At 41.9% G+C, this 22927-nt stretch overlaps 1 protein-coding gene across 9 annotated transcripts in view; it reads right to left on the reverse strand.

The window, feature by feature from the left end:
• Window positions 1-22927, reverse strand: part of st3gal6.S (ST3 beta-galactoside alpha-2,3-sialyltransferase 6 S homeolog) — a 65072-nt gene that overhangs the window by 22609 nt on the left and 19536 nt on the right. For 5 of the 9 annotated variants that reach the window (XM_018248832.2, XM_018248837.2, XM_018248835.2 and 2 more), the window contains 3 exons: window positions 22408-22610; window positions 22165-22291; window positions 1952-2051 (listed from right to left, as the gene is read on the reverse strand). In XM_018248832.2, coding sequence (XP_018104321.1) covers window positions 1952-2051; window positions 22165-22174 — 110 coding nt within the window. In that variant the 5' untranslated portion in view covers window positions 22175-22291; window positions 22408-22610. Of the gene's footprint in view, window positions 1-1951; window positions 2052-12464; window positions 12489-22164; window positions 22292-22407; window positions 22611-22927 lie in introns of those variants that run through there. The other 4 variants (XM_018248838.2, XM_018248839.2, XM_041583351.1 and 1 more) reach the window with 3 other exon arrangements.

A 22927-nucleotide genomic window follows, 5' to 3' on the forward strand; every position in this document is an offset into this window, starting at 1 on the left:
AAAACGAGCGATATGCCGCCACGATTTGCTTTTTAAAAACGTTGGCGACAAATCGTCCAGTGTGTCCTTACCCTTAAAGGAAACAACGAAGTCTTGAAGGTATTGATCTTGCCATATGTCTTGAGAGACTATTGGTCTCCATGTATAAAGCACATGCAGCATCTTTTTTATGGCGGTGATCAGATATCATCTAATTGCCTCTGATCACTTCCCATTCCCGACACAGATTAAAATGAGTGGAACGGCAGTATGAGTTCCTGCTTAACAAATCAAGACTTTGATGTGGGCCCTGGAATGTCTTACTAACAAATGTGTTTCCTGGCCAATGTCCAGCATGCTTACAAAATGTTCATTTTATATGCTTGAATCTGCAAGCCTAACAGCTAAATGCAGGGCCAAGAAAGCATCTGTTATACAGCAGAGCAAATATGCTAAAACGGGAACCAACAATAAGCTCAAGCCCAGGAAACGAGCGGAATCAGAGGTTTTTCCCATCAGTTAATTTTATTGGTAACAAGAATTCATGCTATCATCTGTATAATTAAAAATTGACCGGCCTACCTTAATATACCTCACTAACTAAAACAATAAATAGATGTAATACATATGTTAAAAAGTTTTAAAATGAATATCAATATCAAGGAGGAATTAATTACATACAACCATTCCATCAGATTTTAAAACTTTTATAAGGTCTATAGAGATTCTTGATAAATTCTTGTAACTGGCTGTTAACATCAAAACCCCACTGCAGGTAAAGTTTGTAGTCGTATATAGTGTAGAATAAAATTGCTTTACAGTTCTTTCGATCCTGTAACATTCAAATTAGAGATAAGCCTGACCCTTTATACCAAAGTCACTTTATATAAGTTTTGTGGGATAAAATCATATTGATCTCACCCACACTTGAAGTCTAGAGGCAACTTCGGGCGACTTCAGAAAACGAAGAGTTCCGAGTGCCATCCCGTCGGCAAATTTGCATTCTAGTCAGCAGGAAGGCAGTTCGGGGAGATTAGTTGCCCTGAAGAAGAGGAGATTTGTCGTTGGAAGACTAATCTCCCCAAATCTGAGTGTGTGTCTCTGCCCTTAGCCTAGATTTAGGGCTGTCTTATTCTCTAGCTGGTAGCGGTTCTATGCTGAATATCATTTGCTTTGATTAGCCCATTTGTCATTAAGTACAGCCATTGACCAATAGCTTTCAGGATCACTTTTTATACATAACTTGTGCATACCTCCCAACTGTCTCATTTTTCGCAGGACAGTCCCAATTTTGACAGCTCAACCTACAGTCCCAGATTGTAACTGAAATGTCTCAACTTTCTCTTTGATCTCCTGCACTGAACAGCCAGAAAAAGATAGACAGTGTCTAACTTAATTGGCTTTTGGCAGAGAGCCCAGAATACATGGCAGGTGCACCTCAATGCTTTTGTAACAATTTAAGATAAGCAAATAAACAATTGTAACAATTTAAGATAAACAGGTCTCTTGGGGAAACTGTGACTCACAATTCACCTTCATAAGCAAAACTGTAATTATAAACCGCAGAAATGTATTTAAACTTTCATAACCTGCCAAATTTTGCAAAATGAACATGGTAATTAGGGGGCGTGGTTACAAAAATGGGCATGGTCCAAAAATTGTCACCTCTGCAAATCTTTTTATCCTTTTTTCTATTTCGAAAATGTTGGGAGGTATGCTTGTGCAGAATCACATTACCAGGTATGGAACCTGTTACACAGAATGCTCAGGACCTGGGGTTTTCCAGATAAGGGGTCTTTCCGTGATTTGGATTGCCATATCATTCAAACATTAAAAAAAAACAAAAATGATGGCATACTAGTAAGTATTTTATATTATAAGGAAAGGTCTGATGCCCAGCAAAATTGCTTTCCAGATTTGGATGTAAATGACCCCAGAAGCAATGACCCTAAGAGGGCGCACGTCTACTCACGTGGAGATGGTTTTCTTCTGCACAAATATGTGAAGCATGAAATGAAGCAAGGCAGCAAAGGTTATTCCAACAAACAGGAACTTTCGCATGACTTGCAGACCTGAAAAACACAGAGAGAAGGGAGAATCATGATTCAACATTTGCCATGATTGGAGGATTGACTTGCAAAATCAGCCGCTAATGCAGCAGAACTGATCCCATACAAATGCCACACAGAAGGATTCCATGAATTATTCCCGCTATTGTATAGTATATAGAATTCCACTGTACAAGGCCCATGTCAACTGGAAAATTGAAATATACAAAGGCCCTCTGAAAAACCTAATTTAGAAGAGAATGTGAATAACAGACAGCATGTTATAGAGTGGATATTACAAGGGCTGCATTCAGAGCTGCAAAAGTGGTGCAAACATGGCGCAACCCTGTGCTCTTCCAAAGGTACTTCCCTTAAAGGAGAAGGAAAGACTAAAATTAAGTAAGCTTTATCAGAAAGGTCTATACAAATACACCAGTAAACCCTCAACTTAATACTACTTTGAGTCCTCTGAAAAAAGAAACCCCACATTTTTCTATTCTATTGAGTACACATGGGCTTCTGTACAAGAATTCCTGTTTTCAGCAAACTCCTCCAGGGCTAGGGCTTGAGCATGCTCAGTTTGCTCCTCTCTCCATCCTTGTTTGGCACTGTGTAACTGGCTGCCAGCTCTGATACGAGAGATAGCTTTCCCTTGCAGATCCTATAACTCGCATATTTGTGTAATGCTAAGTCTCCCTAAACTTCATAATTTTCCTCCTAGCACAATAAGCACAATAAGTTTATCTATTGCCATTTTTCTAAGGCTTAAACGAAGATCCGTTTTTTTGGCGAAGTCGATAGAGGAGCGGATTTTTTGGCTGATATGGCCATCTTGTGTTAGGCAATATCAGGCTTATCCAATGATTTGCATGATCATCATAGCAGGCATCTGCACATGTTGTTGGGAGAGGACCACATCAAAAATGCAATGCGGTCCTACCCGTGGCGAGATTTTTTAAAAACCTGTCTGATAGATACCTATTGGATGGGCAGTTGGAGAGGGCTGATACACGGGCAGATAAACTTCCAACTTTGGTCTGAAGGGGCTGAATCAGCAGCTAAAGGAGAACTAAAGCTTAACTAAAGAAGTATCTAGAAATGTTGTACATTATGTTTTGGGTTTCTGTACCAGCCCAAGGCAACCACAGCCCTTTAGCAGTAAAGATCTGTGTCTCCAAAGATGCCCCAGTAGCTCCCCATCTTCTTTTCTGCTGATTCACTGCACATGCTCTGTGCTGCTGTCACTTACTGAGCTTAGGGACCCACTCACAATATACAGTACACATAGAATAGAAATGTCACAATATAAGGCTGATTAGTAATTAATACACATAATTACTACATGGCAGCACAGAAACCAGTGCAATTAGCATCAGAATTTAATAATCAACAAACCTGTAGCATCAGCTTATATTACAGCCAGGGAAGGTCATTTTCTGCTGGATAATTAGTGACGAGCCCTAAGCTTAGCTTCTCAACAGCCAATCAGAGCCCACTGAGCATGTGAGTGTCACAGACACTTTCCAAGATGGTGACCCCCTGTGACAAGTTTGAAGTCCTGGATCATTGCTGCTATTGACAAGCTGAAACTTTAGCCTCGTGCAATAAGTTCACTATATATTGGGTTTAGTTCTCCTTTAAATCTGTTTGTGTATGGCCAGTTTAACATTTATACTCACAGAATTAGGAGAGAAGGCGCACACCATAGGAGACTCCCCATCAGGGTCTCCAAATTTAACTGCTAAATATAATCAGAAACGGATAGCACACCCAGTTAGAAAAAAAATTAATTGATTACCAAAACAGAAAAAATATAACAAAAACTGCAAAATATTTGGTAAGCCCAACACGTTTCGACCTTAAAGGAGAAGTCAACCTTTACGGGGAAAAATCCCTCCCCCATCCGCTTTGTAGGCCCCCCTGGGGCAAATGCCCCTAACTTGTTATTCACCCCTCGGTGCAGGTCCTCTGCTGCGGAGTTCACGGACGCCATCTTCTCCCGAGCGCTCTTCTTCCTGCTTTGCCTGTTGTTTTTTGGCGCATGCGCAGTACAGGGCATTTACCGGTAATGATCTTCTGCGCATGCGCCGAAAGTCACGAAGATTACTATCTTTTTTTCAGAAACTTAGTGACTTTCAGCGCATGCGCAGTAGATTCTTACCGTTACATTCCTCATACTGCGTATGCGCCAAAAAACACCTGGCAAAGCAGCAAGAAGAGAGCACGGGAGAAGATGGCGCCCGTGAACTCCGCAGCAGAGGACCTGCGCCAAGGGTGAGTAACAAGTTAAGGTGGCAATACACGGGCCGATAAAAGCTGCCGACAGACCGTGTCGGCAGCTTATTGGCCCGTGTATGGGGCCCCCCGAAGGGCTTCACCGATCGAGATCATCTCGATCGGATGGGACAAAAAATCCCGTCGGATCTCGGCCGCATCTATTCGTTGATGCGGTTCCACGATCCGACCGCCCGTTAGGCATCGTTAGGATTCGATCTTTGGGCCCTAGGGCCCACGATTGGATCAGCCCGATATTGCCCCCTCATGGTGGGCATATCGGAGGGAGATCCGCTCGTTTGGCGACATAGCCAAACGAGCGGATCTCTCCATGTATGGCCACCTTTAGGGGCATTTGCCCAGGGGGGCAGGTAGGCCGGGGAGGGTTTTTTCCGTTTTACAAAAAAGAAATGGAACCGACACTTTTGTTTAGCTCATGGAACAAAGGCTGTGCCTCATTCCCAGAATTATTATTATTTACTGTTCCAAACAGTTTGTCCCTGGAAATGTTTCAGGTCATTGAAACAAATGCCCAGAAATAGTATCAGAATGGTCATAAATCAGTTCAGGAGTGAAGGAGTGCCCAACAGCCAATGGATCAGTAATAATCACCTGGCAGGCTATGAATGGGGGGTGTGAAGAAATACTCCCCAGTATCAAATGCCTCGAGACACATTCTAACAGTTTACACAAAGGCACAATTTCACAAATTTAAAAAAACAAAGCAAAAAATAAATAAAAATACATTTGATATTCTGTATATCTCCTACTACAAATATCCTCTAGTTATTGGGCTCAGCTGCGAAATAAGACTATGCTGGGATCTACACCCTCTCACTGGGGAAAACATTTGAGGGGCCCGTTGCACATTAACTCATGCCGCTCTGCTGGTTGTGGGAATTTTAATACTATAGAGGAAGCTGTGTATAGAATTAGCCCAATCAGTGGCCTAATTATAGAGAATGCAGACCCCCATGGTCATACCTCCCAACATTCTGGAAATGGAAAGAGTGACAAAATTTTTTTGCATGTGGCAATTTTTGACCACGCCCCTTTTTGTGGCCACACCCCTTAATTACCATGCCCATTTTACAAAATTTGCCAGGTTATGAAAGTTTGAACACATTTCCTGTAGTTTTTATGTTTTATTACAGTTTTACCAAAGAAGGTGAATTGCCCTTTAAGCTGTGAGTCTAACTTCTCCCAAGGGACAAAACTGTTACGTATTTATTCTGGGCTCTCTGCCAAGAGCCAATTAAGTTAGAAACATTGTATCTTTTTTGGCTGTTCAGTGCAGAGAAATCGGGACTTGCCAGTACAAAAGCAGGACTGTGTGTTTGAGTCCTGTGCGTGTCCATTTTTTGGAACCTGTACCCGACCTATACCTGCAATCCAGAACCTGGACCCGCAACCCGCGTTCTTACCCGCTTGGACCCGACCCGCAAGTACCTTATCAGCAACCCGGACCCACTGACCATCAAAAATCAGGAAGTGCTGTCATTGTAAACTGGGAGTGACATCATTGGAAGTAGGCGTGATCAGAGAAAAAAGGAGAAAAAAAGAAAGTGCTGTTTCTGAATTATATTTCCTTGCATTCCAGCATCTTAAAGGAACAGTAACACCAAAAAATTAAAGTGTTTTAAAGTAATGAAATATCCTGTAGTGTTTAGGGATGGGCGAATTTGACCTGTATCGTTTCGCCAAAAATTTGCCACCGGCGAAATGTCGCAGACGCCAATTAAAGTCTGTGGGCGTCAATCCAGCGGCGAAACAAGGCGAAAAAAGCAGCCCATCCCTAGAGTGTTGCTCTGCACTGGTAAAACTGGTGTGTTTGCTTCAGAAACACTACTTTAGTTTATATAAACAAGCTGCTGAATAGAAATGGCAAACATTGAAAAAAGTCTATATGGCACAGGTTAAATAGTGGATAACAGATAACACCATTATGTTCTACAGAGCTTATCTGCTGTGTAACCTGAGCCTTGAATGGCTGCCCCCTTGGCTACACAGCAGCTTGTTTATATAAACTATAGTAGTGTTTCTGAAGCAAACACTCCAGTTTTACCAGTGCAGACCAACACTACATTATATTTGTATTACTTTAAAATAGGGATGCACCGAATCCAGGATTTGGTTTGGGATTCAGGCAGGATTCGGCCTTTTTCAGCAGGATTCGGATTCGGCCAGATCCTTCTGCCCGGCCGAACCGAATCCTAATTTGCATATGCAAATTAGGGGCAGGGAGGGAAATTGTGTGACTTTTTGTCACAAAACAAGGAAGAAAAAAAATGTTTTCCCCTTCCCACCCCTAATTTACATATGCAAATTAGGATTCAGTTCGGTATTCGGCCGAAATCCTTCGTGAAGGATTCGGGGGTTCGGCAGAATCCAAAATAGTGGATTCAGTGCATCCCTACTTTAAAACAATTTAATTTTTTGATGTTACTGATCCTTTAAGCACATTCATGGCTAGCAAGAGCTCTGAGAGGGTGCCAGAGTGCATTCCATACTAAAGGTTAATTTAAATGAGCACTGGTGGATTGATTGAGAGGTGCCTAACATTTCAGCAATCTCAGTGAATTGTTCTTCCATTTAGATGCTGGCAAAGGAAAGTAAAGGTGGCTCATTTGTATTTTACCTAGGTCAGCATCACCTTTGAGATTGGATCCCAGATCATGCTCAATAAGGGCAGGCGTTGCAGTTGCTTACACAGACATTTCCTACAATTACACACTGAGATTTTATTATTTCTTTGTAGGGATGCACCGAATCCAGGATTTGGTTTAGGATTCGGCCTTTTTCAGCAGGATTCGGATTTGGCCGAATCCTTCTGCATGGCCAAACCAAATCCAAATCCTAGTTTGCATATGCAAATTAGGGGCGGTATTCGGCCGAATCTTTCGCAAAGGATTCGGGGGTTCGGCCGAATCCAAAATAGTGGATTCGGTGAATCCCTATTCTTTGTGATCAGCAAAAGGGTCTATTTTTGAAAAGAGGAAAACATAAATGGAAAATAAGTTACATTAAACAGCAAATTCAAACTAAACACATGTTTCTTTGCCAAAAGACTTATTAAGGAGTGTGACTTCATATATTTAAGCTCCCAATGACTCAACGTGGGAATTTGTTCTGATAAGGATAAAGGGCTTTATTTTTTATTTTTTTTATTTTAACCTGTGAAGCAAAGAAAAGACAGGCCAAGAGGAAACCTGCCAGCATTCCAGACTCGTGTGTATGTTGTGCGGAGAGTCTTTAACCCAGTATGTGCCACAGTTGCAGCTGCTATTCAGTGCAGAGACATATGGATAAATACAGGTATAGCATCTGCTTTCCAGAATGCTTGGGACCTGGGGTTTTCCAGATAACAGATCTTTCTTTAATTAAGATCTTAATACCCAAAGTCAGGGGTGCCCAGGACGTCGATCGCGGTCTACCAGTCGATTCCCGTAATTTTCCTGGTAGACCGCAACCTGCCAGAAGGTTTAAACGGCACTTCCTGGTCGAGACTTCAGACGCGAATCCTTAATGCGCCACAGGGCGCTGCTGCAGACCAGTCCCATCTTTATTTTACTGACGCGGAGAGAGCAGAAGAACTCGCTCCAGACAATGGCCTCTGTATGAAAGCCTCTTCGCATTGCCCACTGACGCCAGTATTATCTGCACAACAGGCACTTGACAAGGGAGACAAGCACAGCACAGAGGGAAGGGAGACAAGCATAGCATGGAGGGAAGGGAGGGAAGCACAGCACGGAGGGAAGGGAGACAAGCACAGCACGGAGGGAAGGGAGACAAGCACAGCATGGAGGGAAGCAGCGCCGGATTTCTTCTCCGGCCGTCCTTAGGCCGAACGGTCCGACCAGGCGGCCACGCGGTCCCGCCTTCCCAGCGTGCCGGCGAAAAAAAGCATGCAGCTGGGCGGCATGCCACCCCTATTTTTTGTCGTCCTAGGCCCGGGCCTATGCGGCCTTGCCGCAAATCCGGGCCTGGAGGGAAGGGAGACAAGCACAACATGAAGGGAGACAAGCACAGCATGGAGGGAGACAAGCACAGCACGGAGGGAAGCACAGCACGGAGGGAAGGGAGACAAGCACAGCACGGAGGGAAGCACAGCACGGAGGGAAGGGAGACAAGCACAGCACGGAGGGAAGGGAGACAAGCACAGCATGGAGGGAAGCACAGCACGGAGGGAAGGGATACAAGCACAGCATGGAGGGAGACAAGCACAGCATGGAGGGAGACAAGCACAGCATGGAGGGAGACAAGCACAGCACTGAGGGAAGGGAGACAAGCACAGTGGGAAGGGAGACAAGCACAGTAAGGTGGGGAGACAAGTGCAGCATGAAGGAAGGGAGAAAGGCCGGGCTGCAGGCACGGTGGGGAAGGACACAGGTGGGAGGACATGCTGCAAGCAGGGACACAGAAGGTAGGGAGAGCTGAGAGCAGCAAGCATTGAGGGGAAGGGACCTTTATAACCTGGCAAATTTTGTATAATGAACATGGTAATTAGGGGGTGTGGCCACAAAAATGGGCGTGATCAAAAATTTGCTTTGCATTATCAATGTAGATCTCCCGATGAGGGCCAGGTATCAAGAGTAGATCCCAGTGTAACGAAGTCTGGGCACCCCTGCCCTAAGTCTACAAAAATAAGATTTAAACATGTATTAAACCCAATAGGTTTATTTTGCCTTCAATGACTGGTATTCACACAGGACACATTCTCAGGCAGGTCTGTTAAGTTAAATACAATGTACAATGTGCAAGAGATTACAGGGCAAAATCAGAGCAAAGTCCTGTTCAGGGAGGCTGATAATGCTGATGGCCCTGGGAGGTGCCTGGATTAACCTTTCTACAGCTGCTGCCAGAGTTCTATGGTGTTTTTATACAACTATAAGTCCTATGTAGGATTTATTCTCAGCCATAACTTCAGCTATATCCCAGCACTGGGTATAACATACAGCTATATATGGTATGGGCTCTATTATTTGGAATGCTTGGGACCTGGGGTTTTCCAGATAAGGGATATTTCTGTCATTTGGATCAACAAATCTTAAATCTGATAAAAAGCAAATATTTACAAATAAATTAGAATTATTTACATGAAATGGGCCATAATTTGGAACTTTCGGGAGATGGGCTTTTCACATAACCGCTATACCAGTACCAGCATCTCACATTGTATGAAACCCCCTAAGCACATGTAATAGACAAAATGCAGTGATTATGTCTGTGTTCTGTTTTATTGACAGAGGATCTGGTCTGATTTTCTAGATCATTCCCAGTCTAACTGAAATTGGGTAATTCAGAACATAATATCTTCTTGTTGTTTTCATAGCAACAAACTATACAGGCCTGCCCTATGAAGCAGAACAGAAAAACGTCATTCTTGTATTTCATTTTTCCCATTGTTCTGTCGCTCATTTCTCAGTTTCATTTGCGCTTTTTCTCCTCTCAATCAACTTGTCCTTTCTCCCTCTATTCTCCCCTTCTCCTCTTGTCTCCCATCCTTCTTCTGGTCAAATCGCTCTTTTACTTTCCACTTTATTTCCACTTTGATTCATTTTATATATTTTTTTTTTCCACTAGTGATGGGCGAATAAATTGTCCGGCACAAATTCGCATAGATTTTCCCCGTTTCTCTGCCAGCGAATAAATTTGCGATACTGCAGAGAAAATTCGCCGGAAAAAAATCTGTTGCACCAAAGAATATTTTGTGCACGTCAGAATAGTCGCACGCATAAAAATTGTTGCGTGTCAAAATTTTTCGGATGCCCATTGACTTTAATACATTTGGACAAAATAGGCGCGTGTATAAAAAAAATTTGAGGCCCATTGACCAACGCGTTTTGCGAATCTTGCAGGAAAATCATGAATTTTTAGGTGAAGAGAAACGGGACAAATTCGCCCATTATTATCAACCACATACAAACAAGGTCCTCGAGACAAACAAACAAGTGAGTGATGGATGATGTTGATTTAATACTGTTATAAAGGCAGATACAAATGCCACTTCAAAATCAAAATAAATTACATTTTGCAACTCCAACTAAAGTCTTATTGACAGTAATTAAAGACTCGGCCAGACGACTGCAATTGGAAAGTTTCCATATGCCACAACTGATCCCATCAAAGCAGCCAGATAATTGCATTCCCCTTCATCTCTGTGGAGTCGCATCTAATTCCCACTCATGTCAGTTCTTTTGATATCGTACTTAACTTTTGTTTCCCATTGGCATATAAAAGACACATGAAAAAACGCAATTGTCATTTACATCATGGCAGTTCTTTGGGTTGCTGGAACCCATCAAACTGCCAGGATACAATCTGGGCAGCGCTAAAGTGCATAGCGAAAGCGCTACTCAGTGCCGGGCCACGCTGGGCAGATGCCCTAGGCAGGCCAGGTAGTTGCGGCGCCTGCTTAGTGTGCGCGAATTTGCACTCGCGTGCGCAGAAGCGCGTAAAAATTCATACAGTCGGGCAGAGAAGGGAACCGGACTTGGGGTAGGCGACAGGAGGTACGTGCCTGGCACCCTCACAGCTTTGTTCCCTAGGCACGTGCCTACTCTGCCTACCCCTATTTCCGGCCCTGGTGCTACTGGCTGTGAGGGGGATTTGTCCTTTAAACATGCGCATCTCCTTTGCCCCGCGTGGACGTGCATTGCGTCTTTGCACAGGCGAATACGTGTGACGTCATGGCGCAGTCTCTCTCTTGGTGCCCATAGCAGCTACAGGCGCAACCTCCCTCCCGCCCACCCAGTTGTAAAGACTTTGGTGTGTATTGTGTATTTTATGTTTACATTTAAAACAACATGGCGGTTATTGATCCTTTGCCTGTATTCGGCTTTGTTATAAAAGGGGACACCACATGCCCACTGCACGCAGTGGCCGGCGTTCGGAGTAAGATAAGTAAGTTGTTATATATTTGACATCTAACGTGATGTGTTTTGAAATTGGCAAGGATCTGGTAATATAAATAGCTGTGACTGACCTTCACCCACAATCCTGTTTCAGTGTGTTTATTATAACCATGATGTTAGGGGGTATCCCTATTGGGGCAGATGTTTGGTTTCCTAGATGATAAACATCTTCACAGTCTATACTGTGAATATAGTACGTAGTGCCAAATCATACGGATTCCCTGCCTATGTTAAAGTTCCCAGAAACAAGCAGATCATATGAGCAAATTTTGCATTTTTTTTTTAAGCCAAACTGGTCTGAAACAAGAATATGTCAATCCATTCAATCAACAATCACATTAGTGCATGTAAGCAGCGTCTGATGAAACATCTCAGCTCTTACTACCTGCCCATTTTTAAATTCTCGACAGGACAGCGTGGCCCTTAAACGATCATTTTGACATTCCACACCCATCACAAAACTGGTCAATTATCTGATTATTTGGTACCAAAATCTGTCAAACTGCCAGTTTGTGGGACAGCTTAAAGGGATACTATCATGGGAGAAATTTTTTTTTTCAAAATGAACCAGTTAATAGTGCTGCTCCAGCAGAATTCTGCACTGACATCCATTTCTCAAAAGAGCAAACAGATTTTTTTATATTCAATTTTGAAATCTGACATGGGGCTAGATATATTGTCAATTTCCCAGCTGCCCCAAGTCATGTGACTTGTGCTCTGATAAACTTCAACAACTCTTTACTGCTGTACTGCAAGTTGGAGTTATATCACCCCCTCCCTTCCCCCCCCCCAAAAGCCAAACAAAAGAACAATGGGAAGGTAACCAGATAGCAGCTCCCTAACACAAGATAACAACTGCCTGGTAGATCTAAGAACAGCACTCAATAGTAAAAACCCATGTCCCACTGAGACACATTCAGTTACATTGAGAAGGAAAAACAGCAGCCTGCCAGAAAGCATTTCTCTCCTAAAGTGCAGTCAGAAGTCACATGACCAGGGGCAGCTGGGAAATTGACAATATGTCTAGCCCCATGTCAGATTTCAAAATTAAATATAAAAAAATCTGTTTGCTCTTTTGAGAAATGGATTTCAGTGCAGAATTCTGCTGGAGCAGCACTATTAACTGATTCATTTTGTACCAGCCCAAGGCAACCACAGCGCTTTAACAGTAAAGATCTGTGTCTCCAATACAGATACCATATCAACACCTCCATTATACTGAACCTGCCCAGCGCTAACAGTTACATACCTTATTCTTCCTATATCGTATTCAGGGGTTCCAGGCTTCCAGCTGTTGGCTGTGCGTCTTATAAGACTTGTTACCTGCCCTGGGAGTGTAGTGTGCTGAGAACATCATCCTCTTTTATCTATACACAGCTCATTAATAATTACCTATGTAATTTAGTAGTCAAAGAACAATGCCTCACAGTCAGTACACACCTTTAACACTTTGAGTGCCTTTGAGCTGATTTTAAACGAACACATGCAATTTCATTTTAGAGGAATGTTCAGAGGTGGAACTCTTTTCCATTAACCCAGGAAAATGACTGTATATACACCATAGTAATAAAGGGGACACACAAAAAGAATCCAAGAATCCGCCAACTGCCTAGGTGCCAAGTGGTAGTTCAGCAAGCACAAAAACAGCAATAACTGCGCACTCACAGGACTTGCTTAAAAAATGAAAAATCCTTTTTTTATCATACAAAATCACCATTTTGCACAATAAAAAGGATTTTTTGATTTTTAAGCAAGTCCTGTGAGTGCTGAGTTATTGCTGTGGATATATATATTATTTTTAACAGAATAAAAGTGCAAAAACTGGCATGTAGTTACACTTCTGTAACAAGAAATAAAGCTCTATAGAAATATGGTAGAATGCTGAACATTATATTCATGGGTTTTGTTTCAGCCCAAAGCAACCACAGCCCTTTAGCAGTAAAGATCTGTCTCCAAAGATGCCCCAGTAGCTCCCCATCTTCTTTTCTGCTGATTCACTGCACATGCTCTGTGCTGCTGTCACTTACTGAGCTTAGGGAGCCACTCACAATATACAGTACATATAGAATAGAAATGTCACAATATAAGGCTGATTAGTAATTAATACAGATAATTACTACATGGCAGCACAGAAACCAGTGCAATTAGCATCACATGTAATATTCAGCCCTGTAGCATCAGCTTATATGACAGTTAAAACTTTTTCTGTTTGATGATTAGCAACGACCCCTAAGCTTGGCTACTGGGACTCCTAACAATATCCAAGATGGTGAGCTCCTGTGACAAATTTGAAGGCCTGGATCATTACTGTTTTAGAGATGCTGAACCTTTAGGCTGGTGCATTACTCCCAGTATATAAAATGCAGCATTCTTAGCCATATTCATTTTTTAGGGTTTAGTCCTCCTTTAAATGCATGAGAACACAATGGATTTTATACCACATACCCCCAGCAATAACAAATCTTTCTGCTTTTGTGGCACATAACATTAATAACATTAATACACACAAAATATATTTGTTTTTAGGAAATAGGTCTCTTTTCCAAACTACTAAATTGCAAATCTTTGCTTAAAGGAGAAGGAAAGTGTTCTTACCCTTGGGGTGCCAAATATTAGGCACCCCCAAGTGATTGTATTTACTTATCCGAAACCCCAGGCTGGTGCTCCTATCAGCAGAAAACTGCACCGGCCCAGGGTTATACCAATGAGCACCACGGAGCGATTCTCTTCCAGCTTCATCTTTCTTCACGCGGCTGAACATGCGTATTAGAGTGAAGAGCTGAACTTCAACTAAAAAGTCTGCTATTTCGTTCTACTGGGCATGGGTCTGTCCCGGGAAATTTGAAGGCAGAGGAAGACGGAAGAGGATCGTTCCGTGGTGCCTCCTGGAATAACCCCGGGCTGGTGCAGTTTTCTGCTGATAGGAGCACTGGCCCGGGGTTTCAGTTAAGTAAATACAATCAATTGGGGTGCCTAACATTTGGCACCCCCAAGTGCATTACGACTTTCCTTATCCTTTAAATAAGCAGTTTAAATAAAATCTCCAAAGATTAAGTAGAACCTTGCATTTAATGGAATATTGTCTCTCTCATACTCTTATAAAGAAATATAAATATATGAATTTTATGGGGATTCTATGGGAATCGCATATGAATAGACTACAAAATGTAAACAGAGTATATTAATTATGTCCCCACATTCCCGGAAAAAAATCCATAGAAATGCCTCCAGTACAGTTCAATACTAAACATGCATATTATCTCCCAAGCTACCTGCATTAGAACCCCCAAGAGATGGGGGTAGTGATGAGCAAACCTTTTTGTAAGGTTTCTGAATTTGTCAGCAACTTGAAGGGGGGGGCACATGGGACATAACTGTTAAGTGAGTTTGCAATTTATCCTTTGCATTCAGCTCAGATTCAAAAGCAAGTTAGGAACCACATCCCCTCTCAAGTCACTTATTGGTTACAGCCTGGTAGTAAGAGCAAGCAAGAGAGGAAGTAGTGTTCTGGCTATTCTGTTAGACATCCAGTCACTTGAGACTTTAGGGCAGAGACAGCCGAAAAGATTCAGGGAGATTAGTCGCCCGGCGACAAATCGCCTCTTCTTGGTTGACTACTCTCCCTGAACTTCCTCCTCGATGGCTAGAATCGAAATCGCCGGTGGGACGGCACTCTGAGCGCTTGCTTTTCTGAAGTCACCTGAAGTCTCTTCGTGAGGCAACGAAGAGAACTGATTGCCACCCCGCCGGCGATTTACATTCTAAATCCCAAAAGAAGAGCAGATTTGTCACCGGGTGACTTAATCTCCTTGGATCTTCTCGGCTGTCTCTGCCCTTATACATTATATTTTTGGCTGACTAACTATATAAGAAACATTCTATATTTCGCATAGTCTATTTATTTACCCCGGTATTCATTTCTTAACCAAGTGGACCCCATCCTCAATAAGTTTCCACATTTAAATGTACTAAATCTACTACAGGTATGGGATCTCTTATACTGAAACTCAATATCAATAAGATCTAACTAAGGAAACTGCAATGTAATGTAAAAATAGCTTCATCTAATTGGAAATTTTTATTTTGGTGTTTTGACGGCCTCTTGAAGTTTCTTTCACAGTGCGTACTGTTCATCCTATCAACTGTATATTCAACAGATTATTCACTGCTTCAAGCTAAAAGAACTTGACAAGCGTTGAGCATTGAGGAAGGCAGTATTCTCCTGGCATCCGCCAAATCCACACTTGTCTGTCTGTCAGGCTGCCAGCTGGTAAATTCATTACTTTGGAAAACATGTCTCCACTGCTCCAGAGTTCAATGACACCACTACAGCCAATACTTAGCACTGTGCATCATGTTGCCTTGTGTGCATAATAAGTAATACCCTTGCTCCTAAGGAATAGCTCAAGTAATTTTGAGGCGCAATATGGAACTTGGCAGTGGGTGTACTAAATGAGGAAAAATGAGACGATGCATCCAAATATTGGTGGACACATAGAATAAGTGGCCCCTGAAGCTCCAAACTCTCACCTTGTGGAACACAAGTGTAAAGGTGGCCATGGATGTTACAATTACGATCTTTCCTGCGACCATTTGTTTTCAATACAGATGTACTAAGCACTGCGTATCTTGACAGCGCTATATAAATAAATGATGATGATGATGTACAGAGCAGAAGATATACAGGTAGAAACAATAGAAATCTACTCAGGGTCGGACTGGGGGGGGTCGTGGCCCACCGGGACTGCTGTCCCAGGGCCCCCCGCTCCCCTACTGTGTCACGTCTAGCCACTCGGTGCGGCACCGGAAAAAAAAAATTTTCTTGGTCAATCCCAATATTGGAAGAATGGGACTGGCCCGGTGGGGGCCCATGAGGGTCGGGGCCCACCGGTTTTTTTCCGGTGTCCCGCCGGGCCAGTCCGACACTGATTCTACTAGTATCTGATGATTCAGCAGTGCCGCAGGCTGATGTTCAGCCAACTGATATCCCTGTCTTCTGCTGATAACCTTTGGTTATGGTATTGATCTGCCTTCATTGATTGTTATTAATAAAAGTGAATGATATGAAAGGACAGGCTCCACTCTTCCCCTATCCAGAAGTGCTGTGATAGCACCCAGATAATTATGTTTGTTAGGAACAGTGTTTCAAGAGGCTGCCAAGGGTTACTTGTGTTGTTTCATATTAAATGCAGGACTGTATTAGGACTGGGGAGAAAAGACTTCGGCACAAACAATGTGTCCAAAATATGCCCTAGGTATTTGATAAAAATATATATGGATCCTAGTGCCTCAGTATCCTCTTAAGCCTCCTCAGTGAGCCCCCCTCCTTAAACCAATGTGTACATATACCAAATCAAAGAAAAGCCCAAAATATACTTATAGTGTAGTATTTTGTGGACCTACAAAAAATTGCCATTACAATTCTCTGCACCCTTTTGAGTGCAGTACAGGCATGGGACCTATTATCCAGAATGCTCGGGGACTTTCTAGATAATGTATTTTTCTGTAATTTGGATCATCATACCTTAAGGGGCACATTTACTTAGCTCGAGTGAAGGAATAGAATAAAAAATACTTAGAATTTTGAATGTTTTTTTTTGGCTACTTCGACCTTCGACTACGACTTAGAATCGAACGATTCAAACTAAAAATCGTTCGACTATTCGACCATTCGATAGTCGAAGTACTGGCTCTTTAAAAAAAACTCTGACCAACTACTTCACCACCTAAAACCTACCGAGCAGATCCGAGAAGGTCCCCATAGGCTAACAAATTTCTGATCGAAGGAAAATCATTCGATCGATGGATTTTTCCTACGATCGTTCAAACAAATGAATAGCGGTAAATCCTTTGACTTCGATATTCGAAGTCGAAGGACTTTACTTCGACGGTCGAATATCGAGGGTTAATTAACCCTCGATATTCGACCATTAATAAATGTGCCCCTAAGTATACTAGAAAACCATGGTGTAACGGAAGATTACTCCAACTGCTTCGGCATGCACCGAAATTCCGATCTGCTTCCGAAGATTACCGAAGAAAAGAAGATGGCTGCCGTGAACTTCCGAGGACAGAATCTGCACTGAGGGGTAAGTAAAAAAGTTAGGGGCATTTTCCCCGGATACCAGGTAGGCTGGGGGGAGGAGGGAGGGTGGTCTAGGTAGGGGTTGGGGGGTTTAAGGTTTGGGTTGAATTCTCCTTTAAGATGATCTGCACTTAATTAAAGGGTGCAGGGATTTTTTTAATTATATGATTTGTAGTTACTAGCCATTCCATATGACAATAGCATACGACACTTCATTACACAAAGATCATCTTGTGACATCTCCTATTACTCGTGATACTCTATTTCCATAAAACATAGTGGCTTAGGGTTATCAGTTTTCTTATCTCAAAAGCACATATTGCGTTTGTGGATTATAGCTATATTTCCAGGGAAAAGGAGTGGTGGTAAAATGTTGCAGTGAGTAAGCGGAAATGACTGGCCAAAAATTTGCATTTTAACAGGAAAACTATAAAAGAAACTATCAAAACACAGTACACTGCAAATAGACACAATAAGCTTTTGTTTGGAAATATAGATTCCTACAAAGAAGCTGAAGTTCAAACCAAAGTGAATAATTCATTTCAAATCCATACTACGAGAGACAAAGCTGTATCTAATCTAGGTCCCCATTAAGGTCTACCCAGATCTTGTAACCCCTGCAGTCAATTGCAGAATGGTAAATGCTACCTCTTTATCGGTTGAAAGCGGCTACCTTTTTTTTGCACCTTTTATTATTTTATGTTCTTAGTTCGAGATAGGATCCCTCCTACTTATAAATACAGCTAGAATTTCAGATATAATGCAGGTCAGACACAGACATACGAATAAAAGAAAATCCCACTTTTCAAACAGAAAATGAACCTTAAAAATGTTTAGTCTGATCCTAGCAGCCATTGTCTTTACCCACTGGCCTCTTTGTGGGACAAATCTGAAATAAAAAAATGAAGGCTTGTGTGGCTTAATGAACAAGGGGCATGGCATGACCAAGGCTGTAAGTGTTCCATTAAATTACATTACAGGTAGGGTTGCCACCTTTCTGAATAATTTACACTGGACGATTGAGGTTGGCAAAAAAGGGGGCAGCCTGTACAAAGTATTATATATATATATATATATATATATATATATATATATATATATATATGAGATACACAAACCATATTTCTAATGTAACCTGGGTGGCAATCCAAAATATAATAAAATTCAACATCAGGTGACGGCAGCAGGGTAACTAGAGGGGGGCGGGCCCTGACGCGTTACGTGCAGCCGGGCCCCGCCCCCTCCGTACACCCGGAAACTGCCGCATTTACAGCCACATTTACCTAAAAACACAGTGGTGTGCGAGCTGCCGGGGGGCCCTGAGGGGGTGCGGGCCCTGGCCCAATCGCACCCCCTGCTCCCCCGGTAGTTACGCCACTCCAATGGAATTTAACAACACGGCAAGTTAAGTAGTATAGGGTTAATAAATCCTACTTTTCGGTTCCTAACCGGAACCTTTGTCAGGGCGTTTCACTACTGCTTAACTTCTTGCCATGATGTTAAATTCCAATGATGTTGAATATATATATATATATATATATATATATATATATATATATATGATTTGGCCCGACCCCCGAATCCAAATTTGGGGAAAACATTATTAACTTCCTTGTTTTGTGACAAAACACGCACTTTTCCTACCCGCCCCTAATTTGCATATGAGGATTCGGTTTGGCAGGGCAGAAGGATTCGGCCGAATCCGAATTCTGCTGAAAAAGGCCGCGTCCTGGGCGAATCCAGAACCTGTATATAATCTGTAACCTTGTTATGAACTAAAGGGTACTAGATCCAAACAAGTCCTATAGCTGCAACACTGTCCATTTCCGTAATGCTGTTTACCTACATGGCTACGTGTCAGTTGGCATGAATATTGGTTTCCATAGAGGGAGTCTAACTGGATTTCAACAAAGCTTAATACCCAATTATAGCTGGCACATTGCATTCAATTCAGTCATGCTACTTGTGTAGCGGGAATTCATTAGTAGGACTTGTATTGTTTTACCTTTAGTAAGCAGTAGTCATTGGCAAAAGGTACAAAAAAGCCTGGCGAACAAAAGATATCAAACAATCAGGTTCCGTATGACTAACTGGAACTGCAATATTTGTCTATATAAAACACATAAAACATATTCACCGACACTGCTGGGATATTTTCCTGATGATTCTAATCCTTTACACCAGGAAGTCACCCTGAAGATCTGACCTTATTAATATTCTCCTGCTTTAGATCTGTGTATGCCTTAAGCACACCCGGATGGCAAAAATGAAAAATTTCTTTGCATTATTACGCCAGTTATTGTTTGCAGAGTCAACAACCTGACTTCACTGTATTGCACCTGTTTATCTTCTTTCTACCTTGCACTTATTCCTGATACGTCTGATAAGCTTTAGTAGGGGCTGGAGAACCCGCGAGTATCCTGAAACCAGGCAGATTTGTTCAGCCACTTTATAAAAATATGTTTAATAATATTTTCCCTTTGCAATCATATGGGTAATGGCACATAAAGCGATCTGGAGTGTACGGTCACCCTGGCATTTTGTAACCTGGTAATAGAGTGGAGACAAAATGCTCCAAATTCAATAAACGTTGAATTGGAAGTGTCCAGTGCAGTTTTTATGAAGGTCACTGGTGCTTGAGAACATTTAACACTGCTTTTTATTTTTTTTATTTTTTTAGATATAATTGCATGCATGAAACTGCAACAGTTCAAAATAAATGGAAGGGTAACCTACAAAGCAGTCTAACCCTTCAAAATTAATTGGGATTGTTGGGCCACCATACACATACCAATGTCATATAAAACTTTATTTCATACAAGTTTATTTGCACTGGAATAGTCAGGGCACACAGAAAGATTTGGGGAGATTAGTCGCCCGGTGACAAATCTCCTCTTCCTCATGGCAACTAATCTCCCCGAACTGCCTCCTCTGCCTTCCCATCAACTAAAATGTAAATCGCCGGCGGGATGGCACTCGGAGCGATTCGTTTTCTGAAGTCGCTCGAGGTTTCCTCGTATGGCAACATCGGAAATCAAATCGCTCCGAGTGCCATCCCGCCAGCAATTTACATTTTAGCCGTGGGAAGGCAGAGGATTTATAACAGAAATGATATAAATGGAAGTGGAGAATCCAGTAGACGTTCCTGCACTTTGATCTACTTACAATTAAAACTTTCAAAGGGTTAGCATATTTTTCTGGTACTTTGGGAAGTTTTTAATAGATTTGCATATTTATCAAACCTGCTTTCTGGGTCAATTTGTATTGAGTGATTCTGTCCTGTTTTGCCCGAAAATTCGCAAACATGCCAAATTCATTATAGCCAAATGTTGTTATTTCTCACTCCAATGTCAATGTTTTTTTTTTCTCAGATAAGGTTTTGTTGTAAAATGTAGAATCTTGCTGCAAATTTTACTGCCAGCTTTGCGAGTAAACCTTTGAGATCTGTAATCCTTCAAACAGGTCGCTAACATTTGCATTGGTCTTTGCGAACATTTTTTGTGCTGATGATTATATTACATTCCCCCGTTTATGACAAAAGACTGTGCGAATATGTTGGATTCAATAGATATAGCAGAAATGACTTGCCACCTTTACACAACTGTTAGAATTGTATCTATCTAACAAAAATCCAGTCCAATTTAGGCTCAGCAATGGAAGGATTTATTTCCAGCTATGCAAGACAGTGGGGGTTGTCGGATTTATGCTCCTATAGTCCTCCAGGGATATACCTAACCCATATGTATATAATTTTAATCTAAAATCCTGATATCCACAGGGGTCACTTATAAAGTTCGCGCATCGCGTATTTTTCACAAATGGTTGCATTGCCCAGGTTTTTTCCTGACCACCAATATATTGCACTGCTCTGCCCGTTTTTCCGTTTGTTTGCGAAATCGCATTGTGAATACATTTTTGCAAATGGCTGGCAAACAAGACAGGTTGTTGCATGAGTGCGCCCACTGTGCGAGGTTGTTGTGCGCGAAAATATCGTTGACAGTAACTTCAGTTCACAAGTTGCGAAGCTGTTTTGCGAATATTTTCTCCGCCACCAAAGTTGTGGCGTAATTCAAACACAGAGGGGCCGATTCACTAAGGGTCGAATATCGAGGGTTAATTAACCCTCGATATTCGACTAGGAATTAAAATCCTTCGACTTCGGATATCGAAGTCGAAGGATTTAGCGCAGATAGTTCGATCGAACGATCGAAGGATAATTCCTTCGATCGAACGATTAAATCCTTCGAATCGAAAGATTCGAAGGATTTAAATCCAACGATCGAAGGAATATCCTTCGATCAAAAAAAGTTAGCCAAGCCTATGGGGACCTTCCCCATAGGCTAACATTGACTTCGGTAGCTTTTAGATGGCGAACTAGGGGGTCGAAGTTTTTTTTAAAGAGACAGTACTTTGACTATCGAATGGTTGAATAGTCGAACGATTTTTACTTCGAATCCTTCGATTCGTAGTCGAAGGTCGAAGTAGCCCATTCGATGGTCGAAGTAGCCCAAAAAAAACTTCGAATCCTTCACTCGAAGTTAGTGAATCGGCCCCAGAGTGTGCACATAAATATTTGCAATTTGCATTTTTTGACATATTTAATAAGCTCATACAGACATTGTAAAAAAAAAAAACAAAAAAAAAAACATCGCAATTCTCTTTGTAAATGATTTTCATTTTTATAAATGTAAGCATGTGCAGGGCAATTATATTCACTGTGCGAACCAATTTGCCCTGAGCAAAGTTTATAAATGAGCCCCAGTGAATGTAACAGACCTGACAAAGTTCTTAGATGCTGCTAGAGAGTACAAAGTATTAAAATATTACTACTAATGGAGAAAAACAGCAACATTCATAGATTTACCTTGATACATGGCACACGGCTCCAGTCTCAGCACAGAGCACTGAATCCAAGTGAGTCAAACAAGCATAGCACTGTTAATTGGCTGCCTTCCAAAGCTGGAAAAGCCCACATTGATTCGCAGAGGGATCTGAAAAACACAAAACACAAACACTGTGTTAAAGCAACCGTGAAAAAATATAAAGAGAAAAAAAAAAAATATCTTAATTTTAACGTATAGTTAAGACACACGGCAAAATGCTTTACCAGTTCGGGTTGTCACAACAAACAAAGATGGTCGAATCGCTGTGCTTTAATCCATTCCAGGGTGTATCGAACTGAATCAAACGACTTGCAGCAATGGGCAATGGATTATGGCTTCACCCGCAGCAAACGATTTGATGAGGGGTTTCACATTACAGTTCAGATATGTTACTCGTTTCACAAATCCCCGATTACTAAAGGCTTCACTGAAAAGGAAAAGGATATTGAAACCGTACTTTTACATCACAGTGAAGATATGAGCAGTGTGTATATGCATCGTGCATCACAAGCGCTTGCGAAAAACAGGAAACTAGAGGGCTTTGCGGTTCCGTTTTTTTTCCCTCTTACAAAGTGGAACTCAAAAGCAAGTTTTAAAGTCTCTTCTAATTATAGCTGAAACTGGCCATGCATGGCTTCTTGCACAGTGACTTTCAATTTAGGAGTCAAACCTATTTGCCCAGGAGGAATACCCCACACTGCACTGGGCACCTTTTCATTGTTCTGATCCCTCTTGCTAAAATGA

This window comes from Xenopus laevis, chromosome 2S (assembly GCF_017654675.1).
Source record: "Xenopus laevis strain J_2021 chromosome 2S, Xenopus_laevis_v10.1, whole genome shotgun sequence".
Taxonomy (NCBI): Eukaryota; Metazoa; Chordata; class Amphibia; order Anura; family Pipidae; genus Xenopus; species Xenopus laevis.